This window comes from Microtus oregoni, unplaced genomic scaffold (assembly GCF_018167655.1).
Source record: "Microtus oregoni isolate MIOR12 unplaced genomic scaffold, Mior012 000014F_ref0000157, whole genome shotgun sequence".
NCBI classification, from domain to species: Eukaryota; Metazoa; Chordata; class Mammalia; order Rodentia; family Cricetidae; genus Microtus; species Microtus oregoni.
Genome location: NW_024543073.1, coordinates 2,521,388 through 2,546,236, shown reverse-complemented (window position 1 = coordinate 2,546,236; position 24,849 = coordinate 2,521,388). Strand labels below are relative to the sequence as shown.

At 43.8% G+C, this 24,849-nt stretch overlaps 1 protein-coding gene across 2 annotated transcripts in view; it reads left to right on the top strand.

Moving 5' to 3' along the window:
- Arl15 (ADP ribosylation factor like GTPase 15) overlaps nucleotides 1–19,341 on the top strand; it is a 359,212-nt gene extending 339,871 nt beyond the window's left edge. For both annotated transcript variants that reach the window (XM_041663636.1, XM_041663637.1), the window contains exon 5: nucleotides 16,738–19,341. In XM_041663636.1, the coding sequence (XP_041519570.1) occupies nucleotides 16,738–16,890 (153 nt within the window). In that variant the 3' untranslated portion in view covers nucleotides 16,891–19,341. The remainder of the gene's footprint in view (nucleotides 1–16,737) is intronic.
- The last annotated feature ends 5,508 nt before the right edge of the window (nucleotides 19,342–24,849 follow it).

Genomic DNA, 24,849 nt, shown 5'->3' with positions numbered 1-24,849 from the left:
GCAGATGGGAAGAACTGGAGAGGGGGACTCTGGGTGTGCAAGGGTTCACGATTCTCCAGAGAGCTTTCTATGCTTTGTGCAGATACAGGGACATTTTTAAGCATCTATGATGCAGCACAAATGAGTCTCTTCGACTTGGACTATGTGTCTTAATTCGTAATGCTTCACAAAAACCACGAGAAGCAGAAGCAGGCCATCCCATTGCCTTGCCTGCAAAGAAAAATCGCTCGTTCAGACAGCCATTTTTATAAGTGCTAGTTAATAAATGTGTCTTTTGGTGCTTGAAATAATTCCTTGCTTTAATAACTTAATTTGCGAGAGTGCGAAGAGCTGGCTTAGCTCACGTCTGTCTCCACCTCTGGCAGAACTCCTGCCCAGTCTCCTCCACTTCATCTGCTGTGTCCTTCGCTCTCCTCGGGCTGGTAGGAAGTATCCCGTGTCCTGATGAGTGAGGTCGTCAGTCCTGCCGTGAACAAGCAGACCCCCCCAGCCCAAAGCCCAAGGCTTTGTGTTCCTGGTCTATGTCCTGTGACTCTTGGCTCCCACCGGAAGGGCACGGAAGAGCTGCACAGCCTGTGATCAGGTTGCTACATGTCAGCCATCTGCAAGGCTGTGTAAGAAGTCAGATGCAAGCATGGCAACAGCTGCAAGGGATTTCAGGTCTCCCAGATGTTTGATGAAAACTCCTGCACTGTGCCTCACTAGTAAGAAACATGCAGCTTATGAGTGTCGTCGGTCTGGATGAAGAGCTGGGCGTCAAATGAGATAGAATTTGTTTCTCAAATACGGATTTCTTCAGAGCCACCCACTTTCTTCTTTTCACATGGAAGAATAGATTGTATATGGGCACCCAAAGTTTGGGAATCCATTTCATGAACTCCAGGTTCTTTATGCTAAACATGACAACTCCCAGTCTGATAACTCCTGTTCTGATAACTTCTGTGAGTTTATAGCATTATATGCTGCTTCTGTGCATTAGTGTATGTTACCTTCATAATGACACCCACCCTGCACTTTAAGAAATGGGTACTAGGCACAGACTTTCATTTTCTCATACTGGCATCTAACAGGTTTTATTTTCAAGCCATGGCATAGAATCATCAAGTTGCAAACAGGAAAGTCAATATGAGAAGTTTTTAAAGAAATGTGGTAACTTCAAAGTAACAAAGTACTAAACTCCCCTGTTATCTGGAGACCCATAAGTGTGGGAGATGGCAATGGAAACCATTGGTTAAGAAAAGCCCGTGGTAGTTTTCTTAATTGATACATGTACTTCAGAGTTCTCTTTCTGTTTCTGTGTCCAAAACATAGGCATAAGTTCTAGTTAGAAAATGCCATTTCAAGGCCGGGTGGTGCACACCTTTAATCCTAACAATTGGAAGGCAGAGGCAGTTGGATCTCCGAATTCAAGACCAGGCTGGTCTACAGAGCAAGTTCCAGGACAGCAAGGGCTACACAGAAAAACCCTGTCAAAAGAAAGAAAGAAGAAAGAGAGGGAGGGAAGGAAGGAGGGAAGGAGGGAAGGAGGGAGGGAGGGAGGGAGGAAGGAAGGAAGGAAGGAAGGAAATGTCATTTCGGATTCACTCAGGATAATTAAGCATTTACTAAAGCAGTATCCATTTGGAAGACATGTTTATAGACGTGGATGTTTCTAAGGAAACGGTCATGGCATGAGTCTGTGTGAGTGTGGGTTTGAGCATTTTTAATTTCATTTCTTTAGACTTTGCTTTTCCTTCACCGAAGGCTGTGAGGTGATAGACACGAGTATTGATTCTGACAGTGGACGTGTTTCGTATAGCACCCTGAACCTCAGAGCACAGCGAGTGTTAATGACTTCCCCTCCCAGGCAGCTTTTGATTCAGACCTGATGAAAAGTGTGGTTGGCAATCCAGAGCTGTGACTCCGCAGCAGCCCACTGGCCTGTCTCAACTGATAGTGGAACAGCTAGTCAAGCGTGGGGGCCGCTGGGAGTCTGAGTGCCCAGCACCCATCAGTAAAGCCCCGGGCTCCTTTTCCAGCACTGGAAAGACAGAAAAGAACTGGTAAAATTGGAAAGTTATTTTAACTAGGGTTTTTTGTTTGTTTGTTTGTTTGTTGTTATGTTTTTTTTTTTAGCTTAAATGTACAGATGACTCTAATCTTTTCATACTGAGACAAGGGGTTTTCTCGAATGTTTGGCCACTGGTGAGTTCTGTGTTGTGTATAGAGCATGGCCATTCCCCTCTGATGATTATTTGGCTGTCTGTTTCTTTAAAATAGAGCCATGAGATAAAGGTACATGAAGCAGTCTTCCCTTCCAATCCTTTATCAGTTTTGGAAAAACTGAAATCCAATTCAGGAGTAGTTTGTTTTAATGACTTCGCTTTATTAAGTTCTTTGAATGCCTTCCATTTAATTTTTCATAGAAATAGACGTTATCTTTTCAAGTTCATGTTTCATCTGTTGGCATCCCATTAATTAAGCCGCTTCATGATAAGGACAAATATGATTGCCATGAGGACTGTGAAGCAACCTAGGAGCAGACATAGCAGAGAAACAGTCCACCGGTCCTGAGCGTCTACCGTGATTCTGCATGGCCTGTGAAAACCCATTGTGTGGGAGGCTTCAAGCATCATCTTGTACTCTGACACTGAAGACTCAGCTAACCCTAGGTGATTAAGAGGAAGCTAATCAACAGAGCCTTTATTCTAACTTGTGTATTGTTTTTAAATTGGCCAAAGCTTTGTCCTTACCTGTGATGTCTCCGTATTCCACCGTCACTCTCTTAGGTTAGTTATGTGGCAAATATCACTGGTGGCTTAACCCACAAAATATCTACCAGCCTGTCCCATTATTATATAAGACTTGTTCTAAGTCACTTCTGTTGTCCCTTAGCCAGAAACACTGACTGTGTGGAATGAGTAGATGGTGGCATTTTCTTGCTGTGCTAGTTACAGTCCGGTTGGGTATATACAGACTGGATCCTACTGATGCATGTTGGTTTAAACAAAAAGGGGCAGAGGGTGGGAACCATCGCCCGCACTGATTGCTCCATGCTGTCTACCTGTCCAGCCCAGATCCTAAATCTCTTCACTTTTGGGACAAGCTCAGTGCTTCTTGCCACTCAACCAAGAATTGAATCATTAACGTGACCTCTGTTCTTTGAATTTTGATTAAAGGTTTCTCAGCCTTGGCATTGTTAGTTCTGAGGGCTAGAGAGTTCTTTTTTGAAAGGAAGGGATGATCTCCCTGTGGAATGTGTAGCAATAACACTGGCTAGACCCGCTAGAGCCTTCTCGCCATACCATTTCCCACGTTGTGGCAGCCAGTATCTTCCCTAAGACATTGCTGGACGTCCCCTGAGAACTATGATTGCCTCTCCTCTTCCCAGGGTTGATAATTAGTGGCTTCAACTAATTGTGGAATGACGAGGACCCCAGGCCACACGAACAGTACTGTGGAAATACAGTCTGTGGCTCTTTGTACCTTCCTTTCTGGGGTTCTCTTTATGTTTGTAGTAATGATCTCCAGACTTGCCTTTCACAGGCTTTAAACTGAGTTCAACTGGTTCTGTGTGGGGTTTCTGCTAAAATTCCTCAGGATGGATTACCACTTAGCTTCTCTTGCCTTGGGCTGCCTATTTCTAAGTTGCTAGGATATGAGGCTCCTGGCTGAGCTGCCAGCAGGGAAAGAAATCCTCTCCCCATGACTGAAGCCTGGCCCTTAGTTTCAAGATTATGTGTTATCTGTCCCGCCCCTTGGTTGGTGTCGTACTGAGGGGTAAGCAGGCTGCTTTCCTCAACCCCTACCCTGAGCTGCCACACCTTCCCGTTTTCCATTTCCTCCCCGTGTTTCCACTGTAGCTCCTTGCTGGAGCCAGATGACAGACTGCTGACAGGAATGTCCCTAGAATACTGCAGCAACTGACTGAGCCATTGGCACCATCCACTGGCAACCGAACAGCTCATTGCTTGCCGTATTTATCTGCCTCCCGCTTAAGGCCCAAAAATTTGAATCGGCCCCAACATGGGAATGTTGTCTTGTTGGGCCAGAGTGCTGCCATAGTGCCACAGGCCAATATTTATTGACCATGGTTATTGGATTCCACATAGCACTTGGACTTGTTATAGCTGCTACTTTCTCATACCCAGCTACTCAGTGGACACCTCATCCATGATGAAGATCAGATAAAGTTGAAAATAGAAACTAGTGTGTTGGGTTTTCTTTTTCTTTTTTTTTTCTGAGAATTTTTGTGTATGTAATACACTATCACTGTTGATTAACTATGTTTATTGCCTTTCATTTTGTTGAGTCAGAGGGAGAATCCTTTGTTGGGGAGCTAACAGTGGTTCAGTGAACTGCATGTTGGATAAGCAGGGAGAACAGACCCAACAGAACCAAAGCTACATCCTCTGGATTGTATCATAGTGCAAAACAATCAAACGAGCCGAATATGAGGCATAGCCAAGAATCTACTACAATACACAACATACTTTTCATAAAGTTCTAAATATGAGATAGGTTCAGGAATTATCATTCACAGATCAGCCAACATCGAGTTTTTAGAATGCTTTGTAATATCAATCTTTGGGGGAAGACACGTGGGGCTCTCTGAGTGACAGCGGCTTTGAAGCATACGAGGTTTCCTTCTCCTTCCTCTCTTGACACAAGCAAAGGTTATGGTGGGAAAGAAGTGCTTTCTGCAACACAGAGCCTGGACTCGGGATGTTGATGCCTCGGGAACACATCTAGCAACCCAGATAAACCTTTGAGCACAGCAAAAGGGACGTAATCTGCACTGGCCCGTCTCAGCTCCTGACGCAGACACCACCGGCGACAATTGAGTTGTTTTTCTTTTTCAAGTGCACCCCCCCCCGCCTTTAACTTTATAAAATATAGAACTCATATCTTTAGCCTGCATTTTATAATACCAGGATAGCCAGCCAGCCAGCCAGCCATATCAATATGCACAGTTAATGGCTATTAAGTTTAAAAAAAAAACTAAAAGAATCAATTTCATGCTGACTGCATCTAGTTAGGCAAGTCATTTAAGCAACATTTTACTCGTGTGTAGCAGACCATTTTATAAGTTACCGATAGCTTTACGAGCCTGTGTTTCAGACAAGCTAATTGGTTGTCTCTGATTTGCACTTGGGGTTTTCACTCATTACCTCCCTTTCCTGTCTAGTACATATTTGACTAGCTCTGTACATGTAGGTAAGACAAACAGCCACGCTGTCTGCCAGGGAAAAGGTTTTCAGCAGCAGGTTTCAGAGATCCTTACAATATGTGCTTTCTTCAGTAAAGAGGAATTATAATCGGAAAGAATATCAGAGAAGAAAGAATCGTGTTTGGAACATCCAAAAGGTGTTTGGTACCAAGAACGAGTGCCCTGCTGCAAGGGGAAAGTAAAGGATGACGGGAAGGAGGGGGAGATAAGAAGAAGAAACCGGTGTGGGGCTGAAGCCTGGCTGCCTTTGTAATTAATGGTGTTATAGATCGTTATTGAAAAGGCAGCCTGCACCTGCATGCAAAGACAAGCGCACCACAACCGAGGCTTCCCTTTTCTGCGTGTGTCAGTGCTTTCCTTTCTCCAAGATAAGAATTAGATGCTTTGTTTGGACACAGATTAAAGGAATAGCTTAAAACACAAGTGTCCCATTGGTCAGAGATTTTTGGAGTGGTTCTCTTTTCCGTGGTAGGCTGTTTACTTTTCTGTTTGCAAAACAACTCACTGCAGCTGCCTGTGGGCATGTGTGCAATCGAGTTTAAACCAATTAGACCTACAGTTCTGAAACTGTTTATGAGATGAGTCTTGCGTGTGAAACCTTGACCTAATTAATTAGAGCAGTAAGTCCACTCTGAGACTCAGTTTCCTCCGGTTACTCTCATTTTAGTGTGGGGGGGAAACACAGGACCTGGGTCGCCGTCTTTGTTACAATAGTTCAGCTTTTGAAGTCCATTTTTTAAAAGAAATAAAAAGCACCTTCTGTAGCCAGCAACATAGTAGGCACATTAGCATAGGTACATTACATTAGAGAGAACGAAACACTCCTTTTCAGTGTCTGTGTTCCCAAGGAACTAAGGTCCATTACATATAAAAAATTTAGAAAAAAATTATCCAGATTGGGGTTATCATCTTTGGAAATGGAGTTTGCCACAGACTTGTAGCGATGTTTTCATCTATCATATCTGATACCCCTCTCATTAATTTATACAGGAATTATTTATAATGCCTAGTATGAGGGAAACAATGACTCATGGAACTGAAGAACTCACAGGGTATGGGCCTTGGGCCATGCGATCCAGAGCCCATTAGCCAATTCAACTTACTTTTCCGTAGTTCTCTGGGCTTATTCTTCTTCCGTGTACCAGCCCTATGCTCAGACTTTATATCTTAGCCTCATTCTGTTTTGATAGCTAGCTCCCTGCAGCTCCCAGAGCCCTTCTTCAGCATTCACATCCTGCCATAACTACCTACAAACCAAACCTCACCTTGATGGCTTTGTGAACCTCTGAGCCCACTTGGTTTGTTCTACCCAGTTCTATTTCCCAGGTCTATTTCCATCTTGTGACCCGCTGGATCGTCTTTAACTTCTGGAACTTTAAACTGATCTTCTTGCTCTTTAAGTCACAAACTTCTTCAGGTCCTCAAAATATGGTACTAGAAGTAAGCAGTTAACAGCTCAAATTATGGAACTAGTTAAATAGATGTGAGGGAGAAAGAAGGAAGCCAGGGCTGCTGTCTTTAGCTTGTAAGCGTATGACTTCTGTGCTCTGTGTGAAAATCAAATTACTTTAACATTTTGATTTTTGTATCTCGTTACCTCTAGTGAATGTGAAAATTACAGGCTGTGAGATATATGTGCCTAACTGGATTTTCTTTTTTATGCTAATAAGAGATACAGTCTTGAAAAATAACATGAAAAGAATATGAGACTCCCTGTGCTCAAATCAGTCAACAAAAGAGATTAAAACAACAGTATGGGCATGTGATCCAAGAGAATAACCTTTAAAGTAAAAGTGGGAAGGCTCAGTCTTCTCCAGGAGCGTAGCCCTGATAAGTGCACCACACTCCAGTGGAAGGCCACAGATCAAAGAATATTTGGATAGCACAAATTGGCCTTGATTGAGGGGGGCACAAACTGGGTGAGAGGGGAGAGGGGGTTGGATCTGGAAAGGTAAATGTGATCAAAACAATTGGACAAAATTATCAGAAGACTAATTAAAATATGAAAAAAAAACAAAAAAGTAAAAGTTGGCTTAACCTTAGGAATCTAAGAAAAAGTACAACATAAAGCCAAAGCAAGTGGGAAGAAAAACTAGAAAAATGAGACCGGAAATAAGGGAAGTAGAAATAAGGGAAGTAAGAAAACAATAGAGAAAATAAGTAAATTCAAAAATAAATTCATTGAAAATATCGACAAAATTGACGAAAGTTTATCCAACCAAGTAAAAAAGAAAGACTTAAATCAACAAAATGAAGATTGAAAATGGAGCCATTGCCAGCTGACCTAACAGAAATAAATGCAGTTACCGGAGCATGGCATGAAAACTGCTTGCCAGTGAATTCCCAGACTAGGTGTGCACATCCTGTGAATTAGATAGCCCAGATTAGAGGTAGATATTATACCCTGTGAATTAGATAGCCACGATGTGATATAGATTAGGTGTATATACTCTGAGTTAGATATACCAGATTATATGTGCATATGCAAAGGATAATGAACAACTAAAGCTAATAGAAAATGTAAAATCTGAATAGACCTTCACAAGTAAAGGCACTGAGTTAATCAAAGCATTGACCCACAAGAAAAGACCAGGACCAAATTCTATGAAGTATTTTTAAAATAAGCAGCCCTTCTTGAGGAATACTTTTCAACTCATTGTATGAGGCCAGGATTGCTATGATCTTAGAGACAGACAAAAGTATTATGTAGAAAGTAAACTACAGGCCAGTATCAAGCCAAATGTAAAGATGTTTGCTAAAGAATTGTAGATTCACCCAAGCAGTGAAGGAATTATAATTCTCAGAGAAGGGGGCTGCTCTTACACAGGACTCCAGATCAGTTCACAGAACCCACGTGGCAGCTCCTAGCTGTTTGTAACTCTAGTTCCAGGGGGCGAGACACCCTTACACAGACATAGATGCAGGCAAAACACCAATGCTCATGAAATAAAAATAAATTGGAGAAAAAAGAATCTTCAGAGAAGGTGTCCTCTTACAGGATTTAAAATATCCCCAAATCTGAGAGTCATTGAATAATTTGACAGAAAAAAACCTTTTAAAACTTTTCAACTACTTAAGGGTTTTTTGATTGCTATACACTCTAGATGTTTTAAAAAGGATATTAAATGTATTAAATTGATAAATGGAATTATAAAATGGTATAATAGTTAAATCCTTTATAAGTGAACCTAAAGAACTTCACAGGTACCCTGAATTTAAAAGGCTTATAAATATAACACTAAATTTTTAAGTTGACCACAGATCTTCAGAAAAACACTAGACTTTAGACAGTATACATTTAGTAAATTATATATTCCTTTTAAAACTGCAAAGTAGCAGAACTAAGAGCCATCCTTAAAGGACACCAAAATTTTCTAGGTGACACGTGACAGACAGACTATATGCCTTTTGGGGTGCATTACTAGAGGACTTGGTAGAAATTTTCCCTGTTCCCTAGCTTGCTTTGGTGGCCCTTAGGAACTCTAGTCTACGTAAAGACCAACCAGGCTGAACATGAAAAGGAATTAAAATATGGCTTTGCTTAGAGACTGCCAACCTGCCAGCTAGACTCCACTTCCCACATCTGACATCATCTCCGTGAAGTGTGAGTCCAAGTAAAAAAAGACATGGTCCAGCAGGATGAGGTCAAACTACCCCAGACCATACACTCCTGTGCTTGCCTGTTGGAAAGAACACAAAGCAAAATGTTCTGAGCCAAAGCTTGGATAGTGAACATTCCAGGCTGTGTGACATGCTGTCTGTCTCTCTGGCAGTTACCCAAATTTGCAGTTGTAGCATAAAAGCATCCATAGATAATATTTAAGTGAGTGAGCATGCCCTCTTCCAATAAAACTTTATTTATAAGTCATTCATGGTGCCTGGGTGTGGCGGTGGTGATCCACAAAGGCTCCTGTGACTGAGGTACCCACTAATCTTAAATGTTTTTCCTGCACCTCCAAGGTCTCTTGAGGTTGTAGGACTTCAGCCATCTTCTAAAAGATGATTGGTGGGGGGAGGGAGAGGCAGGACAGGTGTGATGATGCACCCTTGAATCGCAGCACTTGGCAGGCAGAGGCAAGTGGATCTCTGCGAGCTTGAGACCAGCCTGGTCTATATAGTGAATTGTAGGTCAGACAGAGCTACACCGTGAGACCCTGTCTCAAAGAGGGTGATAGTGGCATTTGTAGGCTGATCCTTGCCATCTGTGAGTAGAAGAACCTTGTTCTAGAAGCAGGGGTTTCAGCAGAGGCCCTCAGACTGGACTCCCTAGAAGTCAGATTCTGGACGGAGTGTGGAACAGGTACAGATACGGGAAGACTAAGTCTCATTCTGAAAACCAGAATCATCCTGCCTATTTTCGGCTCTTGGATGGTGATCTCATAAGCAGGGATTTTTTTTTGGTTTTTTTTTTTTTTTGTTGTTGTTGTTGTTGTTGTTGTTTGTGGGTGGAGGGAACAGGAGAATAAAATGAGCCCCTCAAGTGTATCAGAAATAGAAAATAGATGTAGCTTGTGCCGTACTTCTACATTAGCAGGTTAGGCAAATCTAGGAATGCTTATCAGCTCCTCACTTCCACCACCAAAGCAAGTGCGGTGGTTCTGTTTGGCCATCCTGGGACTTGCTAAGTTCCCTATGAAATGGGAAATTGGGTTGCTGTCTAATTACCGTTCTAACGTACAGCATCCTGCACACAACAGAGGTTCCTGGCTTGGGAAGGAGACTTGTAATAAAGGCAAGGCTTAGTCACAGGCAATAACCTGAAGTCATCTGTCTGGCCTGTGATCATTCCAAGGTCAGGCAGCTGCACTGAATGTGCGCTTCCTTAAGAAGCTGGACCGTGAACACGTTCCACGTGGTCCTCTACAAACCGAGCATCCACCTTTCTTCATAACACTCGCACAGTGGCACGGATTCGGGGGACATCAGTAGTCATTCTCTGTTCCCCGCTGGTACCCAGTATGAAGTAAGTGTCCATTCTGAGCGATGTCTTTGGGAATATTGCATATTGATTTTGTTTGTGTTATTTATCTCTGTCCTCAGTGGCAGACTTAACACCTTTCTGAGGATTTCCCAATCCTACAAGCAGTACAATGAACGGAGGGTAGCCATGCAGCTCTCTTAAACACGCTGCCAACAATGTGTTCTGAAGAATCTTAGTGGTGTTCTACCACTGTCTTCACACCCGTCCTGGAGCCCCTTCGTGGGCATAGTTCTCTCTGACTCGAGCCTGCCCCAGGAGTGTCTGTAAGCAAGGCAGCGGAGCTAGATGGGCCCCCTTCGCAAGCATACAGGCGAAGCCTGCTTACTCAGTGGGCAACGGTTTAATGACTGACTCAAAAAAAAAAAAAAAAGAAAAGATTGATTAGTTGTGCTTGAAGATTTTTGGGGGGATGAAAGAATACTGCAAAATGTCAATGATTTCATGCATGACTTAAGCAGTTTGCTATCCTCATCCCCGGAGTTGCAAAGAGAAGGCACATGTGAGCTGTCGCTCATCCTGGTGCCAGCAGACCCCAGCCTATGACTCAGGAGGAAATTTACAAGTATCTCTAAAGAAGCTTTCCCTGTCATTACAACAGGTTTATCTGTTGAAGAGATGAAAGCAAGGGGCCAAGGTAGAGATGAGCAAACTCCTGTTCCTTCCTTAACAGTCATGGGAAAAGCCCGACAAAATTGCTGTCAGTGCAGGTCCGCTTGATGGCTTAGGCATCGAAACGAAGAGATTAAAGTCATATATGCCCACCTAGCTCGGAAACCATTGTTGAAGGATATGAGTCTGGCTCAGTGCTAAAGTCCTTGCCCTGCATCTGCAAGACCCAGAGCCTGACTCCTGTTACCACATTAGAAGAAAAAAGGGACAAACAGCAAAAAGGAAAAGAAAAACACCAATGGTGGCCAGTTCATGTATTTAAAATTATAGGAAAACAGTAAGGGGCTTGAGCAAGATCACTAACTCAGTTGCATTCAGAGCTGGCTTGCCCTTCCATATACAAAGTCCCACAACTACAGTTTTTGGTTTCGTGATTGTTTTTTGAGACTGGACCTTGCTATAGAGTCCAGGAGTGAACCTGAAACACTGTATAGACCTACCTGACCTCGAACTCAGAGATCACCTGCCCCTGCCTCTTGATAGGATTAAAGGTGTGTGCCGCCACACCAGGCACAGGCTACAGTTCTTTCTGCCGGCCCTGGGATCTGAAGTCCTCACCCTGCCTGCATTACTGTTGGTTTCCAGGAGCTGAAGTTATCATCCTGAACTTCACAGCAACACTTGATCCTGTTTCGAGACAAAAAAGAATATGGCTTTATTTCTGAAGTCTCTTTCTCAGTCCCCTAACAGAATACTTCCCAAATCGTTTCCCATAACGTAAGAGCTAGTCTAAATCATGATATCACCTTTTATTTGAATCAGCTGTTTTTCTTGCTTTGATTGAAGTATACTCACAGAGCAGGGATGAGGGAAAAGTCCTTTGGGAACTACTTGTTACTAACTAGTCTTTTATGGTAATTGGAAAGCCCAGAAGTGGGGCAGTACCCTGCCGTCCTGTGATTTTAGAAGTGCTCATAACAATCCCCTATCCAGGCTGCTGCTGCTTCCGCTTGGGATTCTGTCTTACAGTCTTACAGCTTCTGTTCTACACCCCCCGTTGCTGTAGATAGCACGCTGGCCCAGGTGGCTTGTCCTGGCACACCTCCACCGCCTTTGCACGATCACTGCCATCCTGCATGAGGGATGGTAGGTGCAGGAATGAAGTTATAGCAAGGCAGCCTAGAGGATCTAAACTGCCGACGTTCCGTAGCTTGCTTCAGGCCCCACTCCTCCGTGCTGTCACAGCCATCCACAGACTTAGCGAGAGCAGCTCCAAGTCTGCTGGGGTTTCACAAAGGAAGTGTGTGTATGCTGCTCCTTGATGTGGGGGAAGCACGGAAGCAATACTCAGCTTCCAGCCATGGCCCCAGGTGGGTGGGAAAGGCACCACAAGGGCTAGGTGGACAGTTCTCAACAGGCCGGGTCCACCCAGGTAATGTTTCAGGCACCAGAGATGGGGTATAATATCTTTGGCTTTAGCAATTACTAGCCGGTCCTTGTAGCATTTAATTCTGTAGGACGAGAGATGACGTAGTATGATGCCAGGCACGGTCCCACGTGATTTGCTGTCACTCCCTGACTCTGTCTTTCATGTTACCACACATTCATGTGGGCCAGAGCTCTCTTTATAAATATCCAAGCTCAGAACCTAAATTTGCTGCACATAAAGCACAAAGTAAACCCTGCTCTATTATCCCACCCTTAGCTTACCCACGTATATAAAAGAAAACTAGGTCATCCCTGGGCAGCCCGCTGCTTACATAGCTTCCTAGCGAAAACAGGAAGCAGACAGTTTATCACAGTAAATAAAAGGAAGTTTGCAGGTGTTGACGAGAGGCCAGTAATTAGAGCTAGGAACTCTACCTGCCTTCTACAAATTCTCTCACAGAATTTGAAAGTAAACTATTTTAAAGGGGAGTGAGGGTAAGTAACCAAGAGAACACCATCACGATTGCTTCTGTGACCCTGCAGCCAGAGAAAGGCTGCCCTAGGCTGTCACTCCCATGCCCAGCCCTGGGAAAGGGATTCCTGTGACGTCTCGAGGCTCTAGCAGCTGCTACGACCATTAGCAACAGCAGAACTGCCATGTCTTCTTTATAAAAAGACCGTGCAATGGGTACGACGTGTGAATGATGGAAGTTAGTCATCCAGATCACTCACCGTGCAGGGGGGGGGGGGGGAAGGGCTCCGGTGACATAGCTAAAATCGGTTGGCTTTGTTTTCCTATCTCTAGGGTGGACACATGGCTACTGACCAATGGCCACTCTGTGACTATCCCGAAAATAGCTAAATGACCACAGGTTGCCAGGCAACTGCATTCTGATGTCATTCCCCCAAATGCCATCTTCTCACACTTTCCAGCTAACCGTGACATGTACGCAGCAATGAAGTCTTTCAAAAGACTTGGGCTCATATTTAGAACTTGTCTCTCTGTAATGGAACAGTCTTGAACAAAGACACATCAGCAGCACTCTATCGCCTTTGAGAGAAACATGGATTCAAACTCATCTAGTCAAATTTAAACGCTACTCTTTAAAATTATCATCAACATCAGAATAAAAACACGCAGATAGAAAGTCAATGTGGCTATAATTTTTATTGTAATAACGCTGGGGAAGTAAAACCTGACATCAGGTTCGTGCAAGAAAACAAAGAATTGATTCGGAAAGCACCTAGAATGAGCGCCGCCAGCCTCCGCCCTGCTCGCTGCCCTGCGGTAGTCACGCTTAGAAACATGAAACCCTGATAACTCAAAAGCTACGTTCTGGCAGCAGAGGGGCTGATGGTGCGTCTGGGGATTGAAATCTTGTTTTAAAACTGACATTGTAACTGTGCGGGATCCTTCGAATGCCAGCTGGGTGACTGTGGCAGGGTTAGGTACCCTCTTAGGTTACGGAGCTGAAAATCTCAAGTTACTCCGTCCTATTTGTCAGCTTAACACTGCCGGGTTCCTCGGCCTGGTGACCCCATCCTCACAGCTTCCCTTTCCTGGTTTAGGATTCAACGAGACCTACCTTTAGGCATCTTTATTCTCTTCCAAGTGTGCCTACAACTCACGAAGTTCTGTCTGTCAGCAACGCAAAATACGACCAGTTGCCTGGCGATCATTAAACCCAATGTTGTTGGTTTTAATTAGTTGGAATTCTGTCATTAGGGTTATTTTGTGTGGTTTCTGGTTTTGTGTTCCTTTTTAAGACAGGGTCTCACTATGTATGGCCTGGAACTCACTGTGGAGAATAGTCTGGCCTTAACTCAGAAATGGCTGCCTCAGATTTACGAGTGCTGGGATTAAAGGTGTGTACCACCACGCCCAGCTTGACTCTGTGCAACTTGTAGATGAACTCCTAAAAAGAAATCTTGCTGAGATACATTTGCCTACTTGTTGTTTTTTATTACTGAATTTTTTCATGATCAGTGCTCTTCCTGATATTATCATTACTATTATTATTATTAGGTTTTTCGAAATAGGATTTCTCTGTGTATCTCTGGCTGTCCTGGAACTCACTCTGTAGACCAGGCTGGCCTCAAATTTAGAGATCCGCCTGCCTCTGCCTCCCAAGTGTTGGGATTAAAGATGTTCGCCACCACCAACTGGTTCCAGTTAGTATTATTCAAAACGCTGCCCTTTTGAATGAAGGTTATGAAGTGTCAGTGACACAGCTTACTTCGTGGACCAGAATTTGTCTGTTACCCATCAATCATCATCTGCTAGGAAGCATTAGACCAAATACCTGATTGCCTTATAAGCATGGCAGTCCCAATTCCTGGGAGAAAGGAGACAAAAAGTCTTGATTTACACCCTTTGGGGAAACCCACTCCTAGCTGTGGCATTGAACATACTCCCTCCTTGTCCCTTCTGTAACTCTAACCCACCTGCTAACCAAGGGCTCCCCCTGTCAGCTCTGCCCCCTGTGACTGGGCTTAGCCTCTGGCTTTAATGGTTATTACACAAAACCACTTTGGGTTCTTTGAGAGGTAAACTGTTTTCAATATTCAATAAAGAAAAACAACCATGAGAATGGAATTGGGACGGGAAATTCTTGTTTGTGTAAGTGATTTGGGGTATTGGGTTTTTTGCTTGTTTTTTTTAATCTTCATATATATGTGCACATGCATGTTTACATATGTGTGTAGTACTGGTGAAGGAACCAAGCCTGACATTGGATATCTCCCTCAGCCACTCTCCAACTTATTTATTGAAGTAGGATCTTGCAGTTGAACCCAGAACTCACAGATTCAGCTAAACTAGCTGGCCAGCTTGCTCTAGGGGTCCCCTTTGTTAGCCTTCTGAGTGTGCTGGAATTATAGGCTACCCCCCCCCCCCAGCATTTACATGGGTTCTGGGGACCCGAGTGCTGGTCATCCCTCACTACTTTGCTGCTTAGCAGTCTCCCCAGCCCTCAAGTTTGTATCCTTAATAAGCAAATATACTCTCTATATAGTTTGCGTAGTAATTTGGATGACAAATTGTTCTGGCCTGTTTTCTGAGCCATCATTTTCTGATCTTTGGATGAAATAAATTGTCATTACTCCTCAGAATTCAAATCAAGAGGGCGCTTCAGTTCTCATCAGCTTCTTTGATAGAATGAAAAGGGCATTTGTTGTCAGTGTGAAACATGTCTAAGGGCTGTGTGTGTGTGTGTGTGTGTGTGTGTGTGTGTGTGTGTGTGTGTGCTGAGATAGGATCTCACTATGTCCTCCCGACTAACCCAGAACTCAACCCACAAGTGTGGGATTAAAGGCCTGGGACACCATGATGAGCCTTTAGGAGAGGACTTTTACAGATATTCCTGAACTACAAAACTTTAATATCATTTTCATTTCTAAGTTATTACAACATTTGGTATTTCTAAGTCAGACATGTGGTGCCCACCTATAATTCCAATACCTTGGGATCAGAGGCAGGAGGATTGACCACAAGTTTGAGGAGTTCTGGAACAGTCAGGGCTACTAGTGAGACACTGTTTCAGGAAGCAAAAACAAACAAACCAAAGCTACATAACAACAACAGAGCCCTTTGTGTTTTTGGATATCTGCCTTTGCCCTGGTGAGCCGGTTTAGTCAGAGTGGTTCTGCGGATGGCAGTTTGGCCTTGGTGATGGCAGAAGAGAACATTTGGGAGTGGCTTTCAGAAAATTGGGAGTATGGTTTTCAGAAAATCTTCCTTGGTGATAAGTACCAAGTTTTACTTTGGCCTGCTGTGTGTGAATGAGTGGGGAGCCGGAAGGATTCTTTACTTTATCCCCTTCCTTGGGAGTACTTCTGCAAGCCCTAATGTGTGAAACTGATTCCGTCAAGGATTTGATCTTTCCCTCCTAGAGAATTCAGGATCGAGAAGGGAGAAAACCCAAGAGACTCTATGCATGTGTGCAAATCTGCTAGTTTTTCTAGACTTTCCTGGGCACCCTTGAGCACGGGACCTTTAGCTCCTATTCTTTCTTCTAGAAGACCCTTTCCTAACTCCCAGAAATGTCCACTGGAAATTTAAAGGAAATTTAGAGAGATCACTGATATTGGCTTCTTTTCGGATTGTCTTGTGTGGTTGATAGGATCCATACTGTGTCAGGGCAAGACAGCCAATGTTACATGGCTAGCAACAGCTAGAGTATGCGGAATCATCTTGGTGTTCTTTTGTGTTTCTTCCTGCCCTATAGTACATATAATGCTTTCTCAGACTTTGTAAGAACTCTCCAGCGGTTGAGTGCCAAGTTGGAATGTTGACTCGCTAGCCGGTCACCCGTGCCCAAAGGAAACCCTCCCACGTCACAACATAGGATCCCGCTGAAGCAACAGCTATGGGCAGAAAGTCTTAGGAACCCTGCACATGACTGTTCCTATAAATGCCACTTAATACCCCCACTTCATCACTTTAGGATCTTAGGGGGGGGAAAGGTCCTGATATAATTATTAACATATCTCTCTTCTTTTCTCTCTTCAGATCAAAAAATATTTTGAACTTGAACCCCTTGCACGTGGCAAACGCTGGATTCTGCAGCCCTCCTCACTAGATGATATGGACGCACTGAAAGACAGCTTCTCCCAGCTCATAAGCTTGTTAGAGGAAAAGGACCTGGAGGCCATGAGAATGTGAAGTCTGACACAGAGTTAGTTCCCCCAGAGCCTTGAATCCATCATGTTAGCTTCCCATTCTGGTTTCATGTTGGTGTCAAGACTGTCGTGGCTTCGGTATCTGCTCTTCTCTCGCTCCTTCAGCCTCTCATCTCTCTGCTAAGTGACTGTTCCGTAAGTCAGGTGAATTATCCTCGGCATTAACGTCAAGTACACACTACTGAGGGAGAGTTGATTCTCTGTTTACCACTAATTATCTTCACCGCATGTCTCTTCCTTCTGTTGGCCTAAGACTCTCTTCTGGGCTTTGTGCTAAAGTGGATGGAACTTGCGGCTCATGGAAATGAAACCCTTCTGAGGAACTCAGACTCCCACATCTTCACTAACTTCCCTGGGTTTGAGCTTAGACGATTGGAACTAGACTCCACACGATGTATATGCCATTTCCATGATCTTTTAGAGGTTCAAGTTTTTTACACTTTATTTTGTCTTGTCTGTTTTTCGTGTGTGTGTGTGTGTGTGTGTGTGTGTGTGTGTGTGTGTTTACTTTATAGGCTATGAGTGAACGTGACCACCCAAAGCTTCGCCTGCTCATCTTTTCACAAAACTGGCTCTAAAGAACCGAGAAAGTGGATGTCTTATACTTACTTGGTTCTGCCTGCAGCCATGTGTCCTCCCTTAGGAGGACAGCATCCTGGTTGAGAGAGTTGGAGCAAATTTAGGCAAGCACAGGCACCACTGAGTCCCATTTGATTAAGTCCGCAGATATTTAATAGGGTCATTAATCTGCAAAAAGCTAAGCTGTAGCGTAAGCATTTGTTTTCTCTAAAAAATAAACTCAGAAATGTTTGAATGAAATCAAGAAGATGACTTTTCAAGTAATAAACAGCCAAAGTCTAATCCACGGTTGGGATTTGATGAAGCTCAAAGGCACACCCTGTTACTTATTCATCAGTGCTGATGCTGACTGGGGGAGTCCGCTCAGGCCTCCATTTAGTAAAGGTCTCAGTATTTCTATTATAAACCTCTATTTTCAGGGGTGTCCTGTACCCTTAGCGTATGCTGGGCTACAGCAGATAAATAGAGGGCCTACACTCAGCCTTTGGAACTAACTTTTTCCACTTAGTTGAAATGATAAAATTGCATAGAACAATGTACAGTTTTAGTAAGATTTAACACCTTTGACCTTTTCTAAATCAGGAATAATTTATGAATATTGAGGCTCATGGATGAAAAATTTATTGGCACATCTTGTAAATGTTTGACCACTTATTCACTATATACAAAGTGGCCAAAAGAGAGAAAACTGCTCCCTGCATCCAAGCAATAAAAATATAGGTCTCTCGTTTTTCAGTACTGTACCTTGATGCCACAGACTTAATGCCATATTTATTGCAGAGTGACAGAAAACCTGTGACTCTCCAGAGGACAGTCTTCAAACCCCTCACAGTGCTCAGATGAAGTGATTTCATCTCGTAAATGGATTTTAATTAAAACAATCCCGCACTTCTTTAAGCCTTTTAAAATATATACACGGCATAGACCAGAGAAGGCTCCATGGTGATTCATTTTGTCTAAAGTATCCCTGAATAATTCTCACTCCGTGGGATGGTCGATGGACAGCACAAATCTTTAATTCCTTTTTTTTTTTTATTTTGTCCTCTCTTGCTCATCTCCGTGAAAATAAATGATTTTTTTCTTCCAGGCTTTGCTCTCTCTCCCTGCAAGTTCATTAAATGTAGAATGTTGTCTTTTTGAAGATACTGTGGCTGAGTGCTCCTTGCCATCTGTTAAATGACTTCCCGTTGTCTGTGTGTGTTCATGTGCGCCAGCGATGGGCTTCTCTGCAGCGTCGCAGCCGTCAGAATGAAAACATTATCAATCAGTACCCAACAACAGCTGTTTTTGACAAGTTTCTGTCTGACGCCTGATGCTTTACAACTGTCAATAAGGCTCTTTCTTTGTCTAGCGGGTCGGAGCGCGCTGTCTTATTGCTCCTCTTGGCATCCCGTCTCTGTAACCCTAGAATTCTCCGTGTTTGGGAAACCCGAGTGGGGGAGGGGCGAGGGAAGGGACGGGGCTGTGTGTCTTGTTCTTACTTTTGTGTAAGGTGCCACAGGTGTCTTAGTTTGCATATTCAAATATCTATATAGGAAAACAGTCTGTTATGTATTTCTTCGGTTAGCATCTTGTTATATTTATGGAAGTGACCCATTTTTGTACCTTCTTAGCTGAAGCAGTTGCCTTTTTTCTACTGGCAATTTATTTATATAAAACTTTGTATCTACCGTAGTTTACAGTATTGGTTGCTGGGTAACTGCTATATTACCCTGTCTTTCTATTGAGATATAACCTATACTTAAAGGTTGACCGGTTCATGTGGACGTTTGCTAGGCAAGGAGAACCTTGCCTGGCCCGTGATTTATATGATTTCCACTATCTTACAATGAAAATAAATGCTTAGTAGAACTGGTGTTTCCAGACTCGCTCTTTTCTGTCTCAGCATTTGAGAGCCCCAGAATTCTGTTTCCTTTGTGTTGCTTGTTTAAAACTGCAAAATGAGTTCTGCTGCTTTTGAGTTAGAACAAATTATTAGTACATGCTTCTTTTGAAGCCGTTGTGAGACCCTTCAGAGAAAAAGAAGCCTAGTGCCTTTTCCAGTCGGTTCTACTTGAGCACCAGTGTACCTCCCTGGGAGCCATTCTCCTAGGGAGCAAAGAGGTTGGAGATGTGGTGTGTCATCCTTCACAAAGGATCGTCCTTCATCTTCTCTCCTGAAGGCCACTTGCTGCAAGTTGAGTGCAGTGAGCTGTTTCTTCCAATGGTTTTTGATGCCCTCAGGGAGCTGGTGGATAGTCTTAAAGAATTTGGGAAGACGTGCTATACATTTATATATCCATTCTTGAGGATGAGAATGGGAAAGTAAAATTCAAAAAACAGACGGATAGAGGATGAGAAAGAAAAAATGGGGGGAGGGTATGTGGTAAAAGAGGAAACTCTAACCCTGGCTCATGTTTCTGCCAAGCACAATATTATCCTGACACAGACCACTTAGGCCCAGAGAGTTCCAATCACTTCCTTCTGAGTTTGACACCTGCCTCATCCTCTCAGCCCTACCTAAGCAAGTGTGGGCAGAATGCAAAATTTTAAAGCAACTGGGCGATTTCTTCTGCGCACATTGCAGACTCCGACTCTAGTAGAAATGTCATACTCCTGCTGGCTTGGTCCAGTGGTAGAAGAGGCATCTTCATTAATCCCACCTAATGTAGTAAACAGAAAATGAAAAGACACGTGTGGGTGGTGGGGCTGGGAGTGAGTATAGGCTCTTGGGGGGGTCCTCATTTCAGCGCCTGGAAGAGATGATCAGTCTTTGATATGTACGAAGTTTGTAATACTGGTCCCCAGCCTTCCCTTGTTCTGCAGCCTCGGCCGGGAGGATCCCAAGTTCAGGCTGTGAAGTGGATTACCACATCTTGTGGGGGAATTCCTGGCTCCTAAGGGTGCACGGTCATCACTGAGTCAGTGTGATTAAACGATTTGCATCTCTGGACTAAATGTTTCCAGCTCAGATGCCTGCAGTGATAGATGAGCCCAGGTCTTGGCACTCGTGTCCCCACACCCGTCCACTGTTTCAGAAGTCTGCAAAGAGTCCCAGCAGAACTCAGCGTCAGACACAGATCCACTTCCCCTCCCCTTTCTTCTTCTCTTTGAATTAAAAACCTTACATGGAAAGCTTCCGTCCCCAACCCCCACTGTTTCATCCGACCTGGAGATGCTAACTTCCCACCGCGAGAGGTTCTTTGTGTCAACCTCTTCCTAATGTGACTTACTGTGGGACCCAGGTGGCGTTTCAGGGCCACAGAGAAGTCTCTGTCTAGCGTCAGGCTCTCCTACACAGCAGGCGCACACGTTGTCAAACCCATTGCCTCTAAAAGGACATTGTGAACCCCGTCTCTGCTCCGTGAGTAGTGATCTATTCAGGGAGCCCTAGTTTCAAAAGGCCACCTAAGGTGTTCTCAGATGTCACTCTTTCCCTTTCTTAGGCATTTCCATGGGCCACTCTGAAGAATCTCTTTACAGGACACTACTGTCGGCCTTGTTCAAAGTGAATTTGCTTGCCATATTTGCTTGCTCCATTAGCTTGACATATATACCTTGTGAGGTCACGGGTACCTGTGGAAAAAGAAAGACCTTTTAGGCCTTGTTGGTCTCAGCCAGGTTTCTGTCCCAGTCTGACTTCTAACTTTCATCTCCTGATGTTCTAGATCAGCATGGCCAACATGGCCGTAACCACTGAATGGCACCTTTTGGGGGGGGGGGGGATCTGATGTAGACTATCAAAGAATGTGAGGAATTTCCCTGTTCCTTTTTTTCCCCAAAAAATCTCTTACTCTGCCTGATGCTTTCAAAATACTTTGCACAAATATTTCAGTGAGGTTCTTTGGACAGCAGCGTTTCAGCTGTGGAGATAAGTGGGCTATGTGTTCACCAGAGGCAAAAAGCTCTCTAGGGACAGGGACAGAACGAAATGAGCCTTGAATAGCCATCAGGTTCTCAGCCCCCCCCAACCCCCACTTATTCCTTTGCTTCGTCGCGGACACTGGGAGTTGTTTGGAAAACCCTAAGATCACTTACATCCCAGCCAGCCTTCCCAAAGGTGTGAAATCCAGCTTCTCTTGCTGCAGCTCCTCTGACAAGTGATTCATTGAGACCCAGGCTGGAGCTCCGGCATCAAACAGATGTCAGACGAAACACCAAATGCCTATAAATGATTGCTTTGCAAGCAGTGGAATGGCTGCGAGACCTGGCCTAATGATGCTCCCCATGTCTGGACAAGTTTACAGAAGACGTGGGGGTGGGGGAGTGGGTCTTAAACAGTCTGGAAAGGACGCTGTTTCTGGGGTGAGAAACGAAGCCTCAGCTCTCACCTGCGAGGCTCCTGTCGGATCGAGTGGTGTCTGGTTGGTTTGTGGGTGGTGTGTAAGGGTCCGTCTGAGACGTGCATGGCAGGGGCACCCCACAGGCTGGATCGGTGTGATGTACTAAATCATTAGATGTAAATACCTGAGGAAATTCAAAAACGAAATTCTGTCAGAACGGAAACTGCTCACCAAAAGGCAGAGACAGGAATGCAAACAGTAAGTCTGGCTGTCATTCTCTGCGCTCTGGAGCAAGTCAAGCTTGGCTCTGGTCGTTCTCCAGTTGTTTTACGGCTTTCCAGACATGGAACACTCAGCAGCAGCTTCAATGGGAGTTCTGAGATGACAGCTTGTCCGGGCTTAGCTTACTGTCCTCCTTAGGGGTTTTATTTCCTGATCAGGACTTTGGACGTTAATAATTAATAATTTTAGGGCATTTGTTCACTCCTTCACACCTACTATGTGTCGGGCATTGCATCAGATGCCAGGAATGCAGCAGTAAATAGCCGGCTTGGTTTTTGCCTTGTGAAATCCAAATTCCTATAACATTGAGCAAATCGGATTATTTCAGTGAGTCTAGACATTGAAATATTTGTTTATGTTCCTAATTTCTGACTTTCAGTCCTCCCAGTGTAGGATTATTTTTTAATACCATTTGGTATCTTGTGAGACCACTAGTAAAATCAGAAATTTAAATACACACATTCACATATAAAAAGGGCTGTGTCTTACCAGGCACGGTGGTGCACGCCTTTTATCCCAGAACTTGGAAGGCAAAGACAGGAAGATCTCTGGGAGTTCGAGGCCAGCTTGGTCTACAAACTGAGTTTTAGGACAGCCAGGGCTACACAGAGAAACCCTGTCTTGAAAAACCAAAAAGGGGGAGAAGGTAGGGACTGTTTTCTTTTAGCTTCTTTCTAAACAGCAGCCTATAAAACTAGCAGTGTCTCTTCTGCTACAAGTGTGTACCTAACACAGCAAATGTCTAAAACAAACGTCAGCAGGGAACTGACGACTTGGTTTAATATGTGTGTATGTGTTTGTGTGTATGTATGTATGTATGTATATGTATATGTATATGTATATGTATAGTGGTCTGATGTGATCAATCAGCCTAGATATCCAGGATAAATCACCTAAACATGAGCAGGAATAGAAACATCTCTTTCCATTGACTTTCTTGTATTACTCAAAATTTTAGGCAAACAAAAGGAACTGTATGAAAACAGATTTAATTAAATGTGCAGATTTGTTGGAGTTCACCCCTTATAGGATGATGGGACCTGGGCAGTGATTCTCAGTGTCTACTATCAAAGGAAGGAAGCAGGCAGACACAGTGAACCCTAGATGTCCTTTACGCCCACCGAGAGAGCCTTGTCAGGTGGCACAACCCTGATCAACTGGCTGTATCTAACAATTTGCACAGGAAGCCGGGCGGTAGTGGCACACGCCTTTAATCCCAGCACTCAGGAGGCAGAGGCAGGCGGATCTCTGTGAGTTCGAGGCTAACCTGGACTACAAGAGCTAGTTCCAGGACAGGCTCCAAAGCTACAGAAAAACCCTGTCTCGAAAAATCAAAAAAAAAAAAAAAAAGCACAGGAAACAGAACATGACACTTGTTCAAAATAGCCAAACTACAGACTGTTGGGAAATGCAACTGACAAATGAATTGATTCTCAAATAAACGACAAGAAGGGAAAAGGCAATGGAGCAGCACACATTAAAGGTCTAAAGAGTTCTATCAGAGCTGCAGCGCGTGCGGCTTAGTGGAATCCTGCTTTCAGTTCCAAACCTGTAAAACTAAAATGCGAGACTGAAGATGACTTTACATACCTGGATGTTGTGTGCAGTAAAGAACCTGATTCATTGGTTTGATTTGTTTTTTTTTTTTTTTTTTAGTATGTGATGATGAAATTGTGACTATATAAAGTAGAAACCTTTTAAATCAGTGGTGTATGACAAGATCTTTATGGATCAATTGCTGTGTTCAAGATTTACTTCAAAATAATCTATGAGGGAGAGGAGAGCAGAAAGAAATGAAACTGTGAGTCCTATCTGACGCCATTACAGCCAATGACGATGACAAGGCTCCAGGTACTCTGACATTTTCTCACGAGAAGTTTGGGAGAGGAAGGTAGGCAGGATGGAAAGGAGGAAGTTAACAAGATATGCAATAGAAAATGCCTGCAATGCAAAAGCAAGCATGCTGCCTGGATGTATTCAGAATTGCAGTAAATCAGAAGAAAAATTCAATGTAGTGGAAAACTTAGCAAAGGACTTGAAAAGGCATTTCACAAAGAAACGGGTAGCCAAGGAAAAATGACCATTGTTATCAGTCAAACGCAGATAAGAAAGATTGCAAGATAGTCCTACACCTCATCAGGATCGCTAACATTAAAGACAGTACAAAAGAGAGAGAGAGAGAGAGAGAGAGAGAGAGAGAGAGAGAGAGAGAGAATAAAGTCAGTGTGCATCTGGCATGTTAATCACCACTCGAGAATGAGTGTCCTGAATCCAAGAAGGAAGTTTGTCACATGCTGACTGGTCCCTGGTTTTGAGTCCGCCATCGCTGGTTAAGACTTTGGCTCATGCCTCACTAGCCATGTGACACTGGAAAAATCATTTCAATGTCCACATTTGGGTTTTCTAATCCATAGGAAAGTAATATATCTACATCCAGGGGCTCCCTGAGTTCAGCAGCATGATTCCTATAGAGTACTCAGGCTGAGAAGGTACTGAGGTACTAAGGAATGACTCCATGAATGATTCCAAACTGATTCCTGCAATGCATACTTGAAGCAATTGTCCCTTTGTTTCTCCAAGCTCTGCAATAGCAGAGGCTTCAGAACCAAGTGCACTGACTACCACACTGGACCATAGTCCACCCTTTGGTCATGCGCTTCTCCCCCTCCAGTGACCTCCACGGGGCCATCTTAACTCACTCGCCTGCCACCTACTGCTGCGGTCATTGAACAAACACTGGCTGAAGGAATGTTATGAGCAGTTCATTAAGTAAAGGGAAAACCAGTTTCTACAGTTTCTACAGTTTCTAAGATGTAATC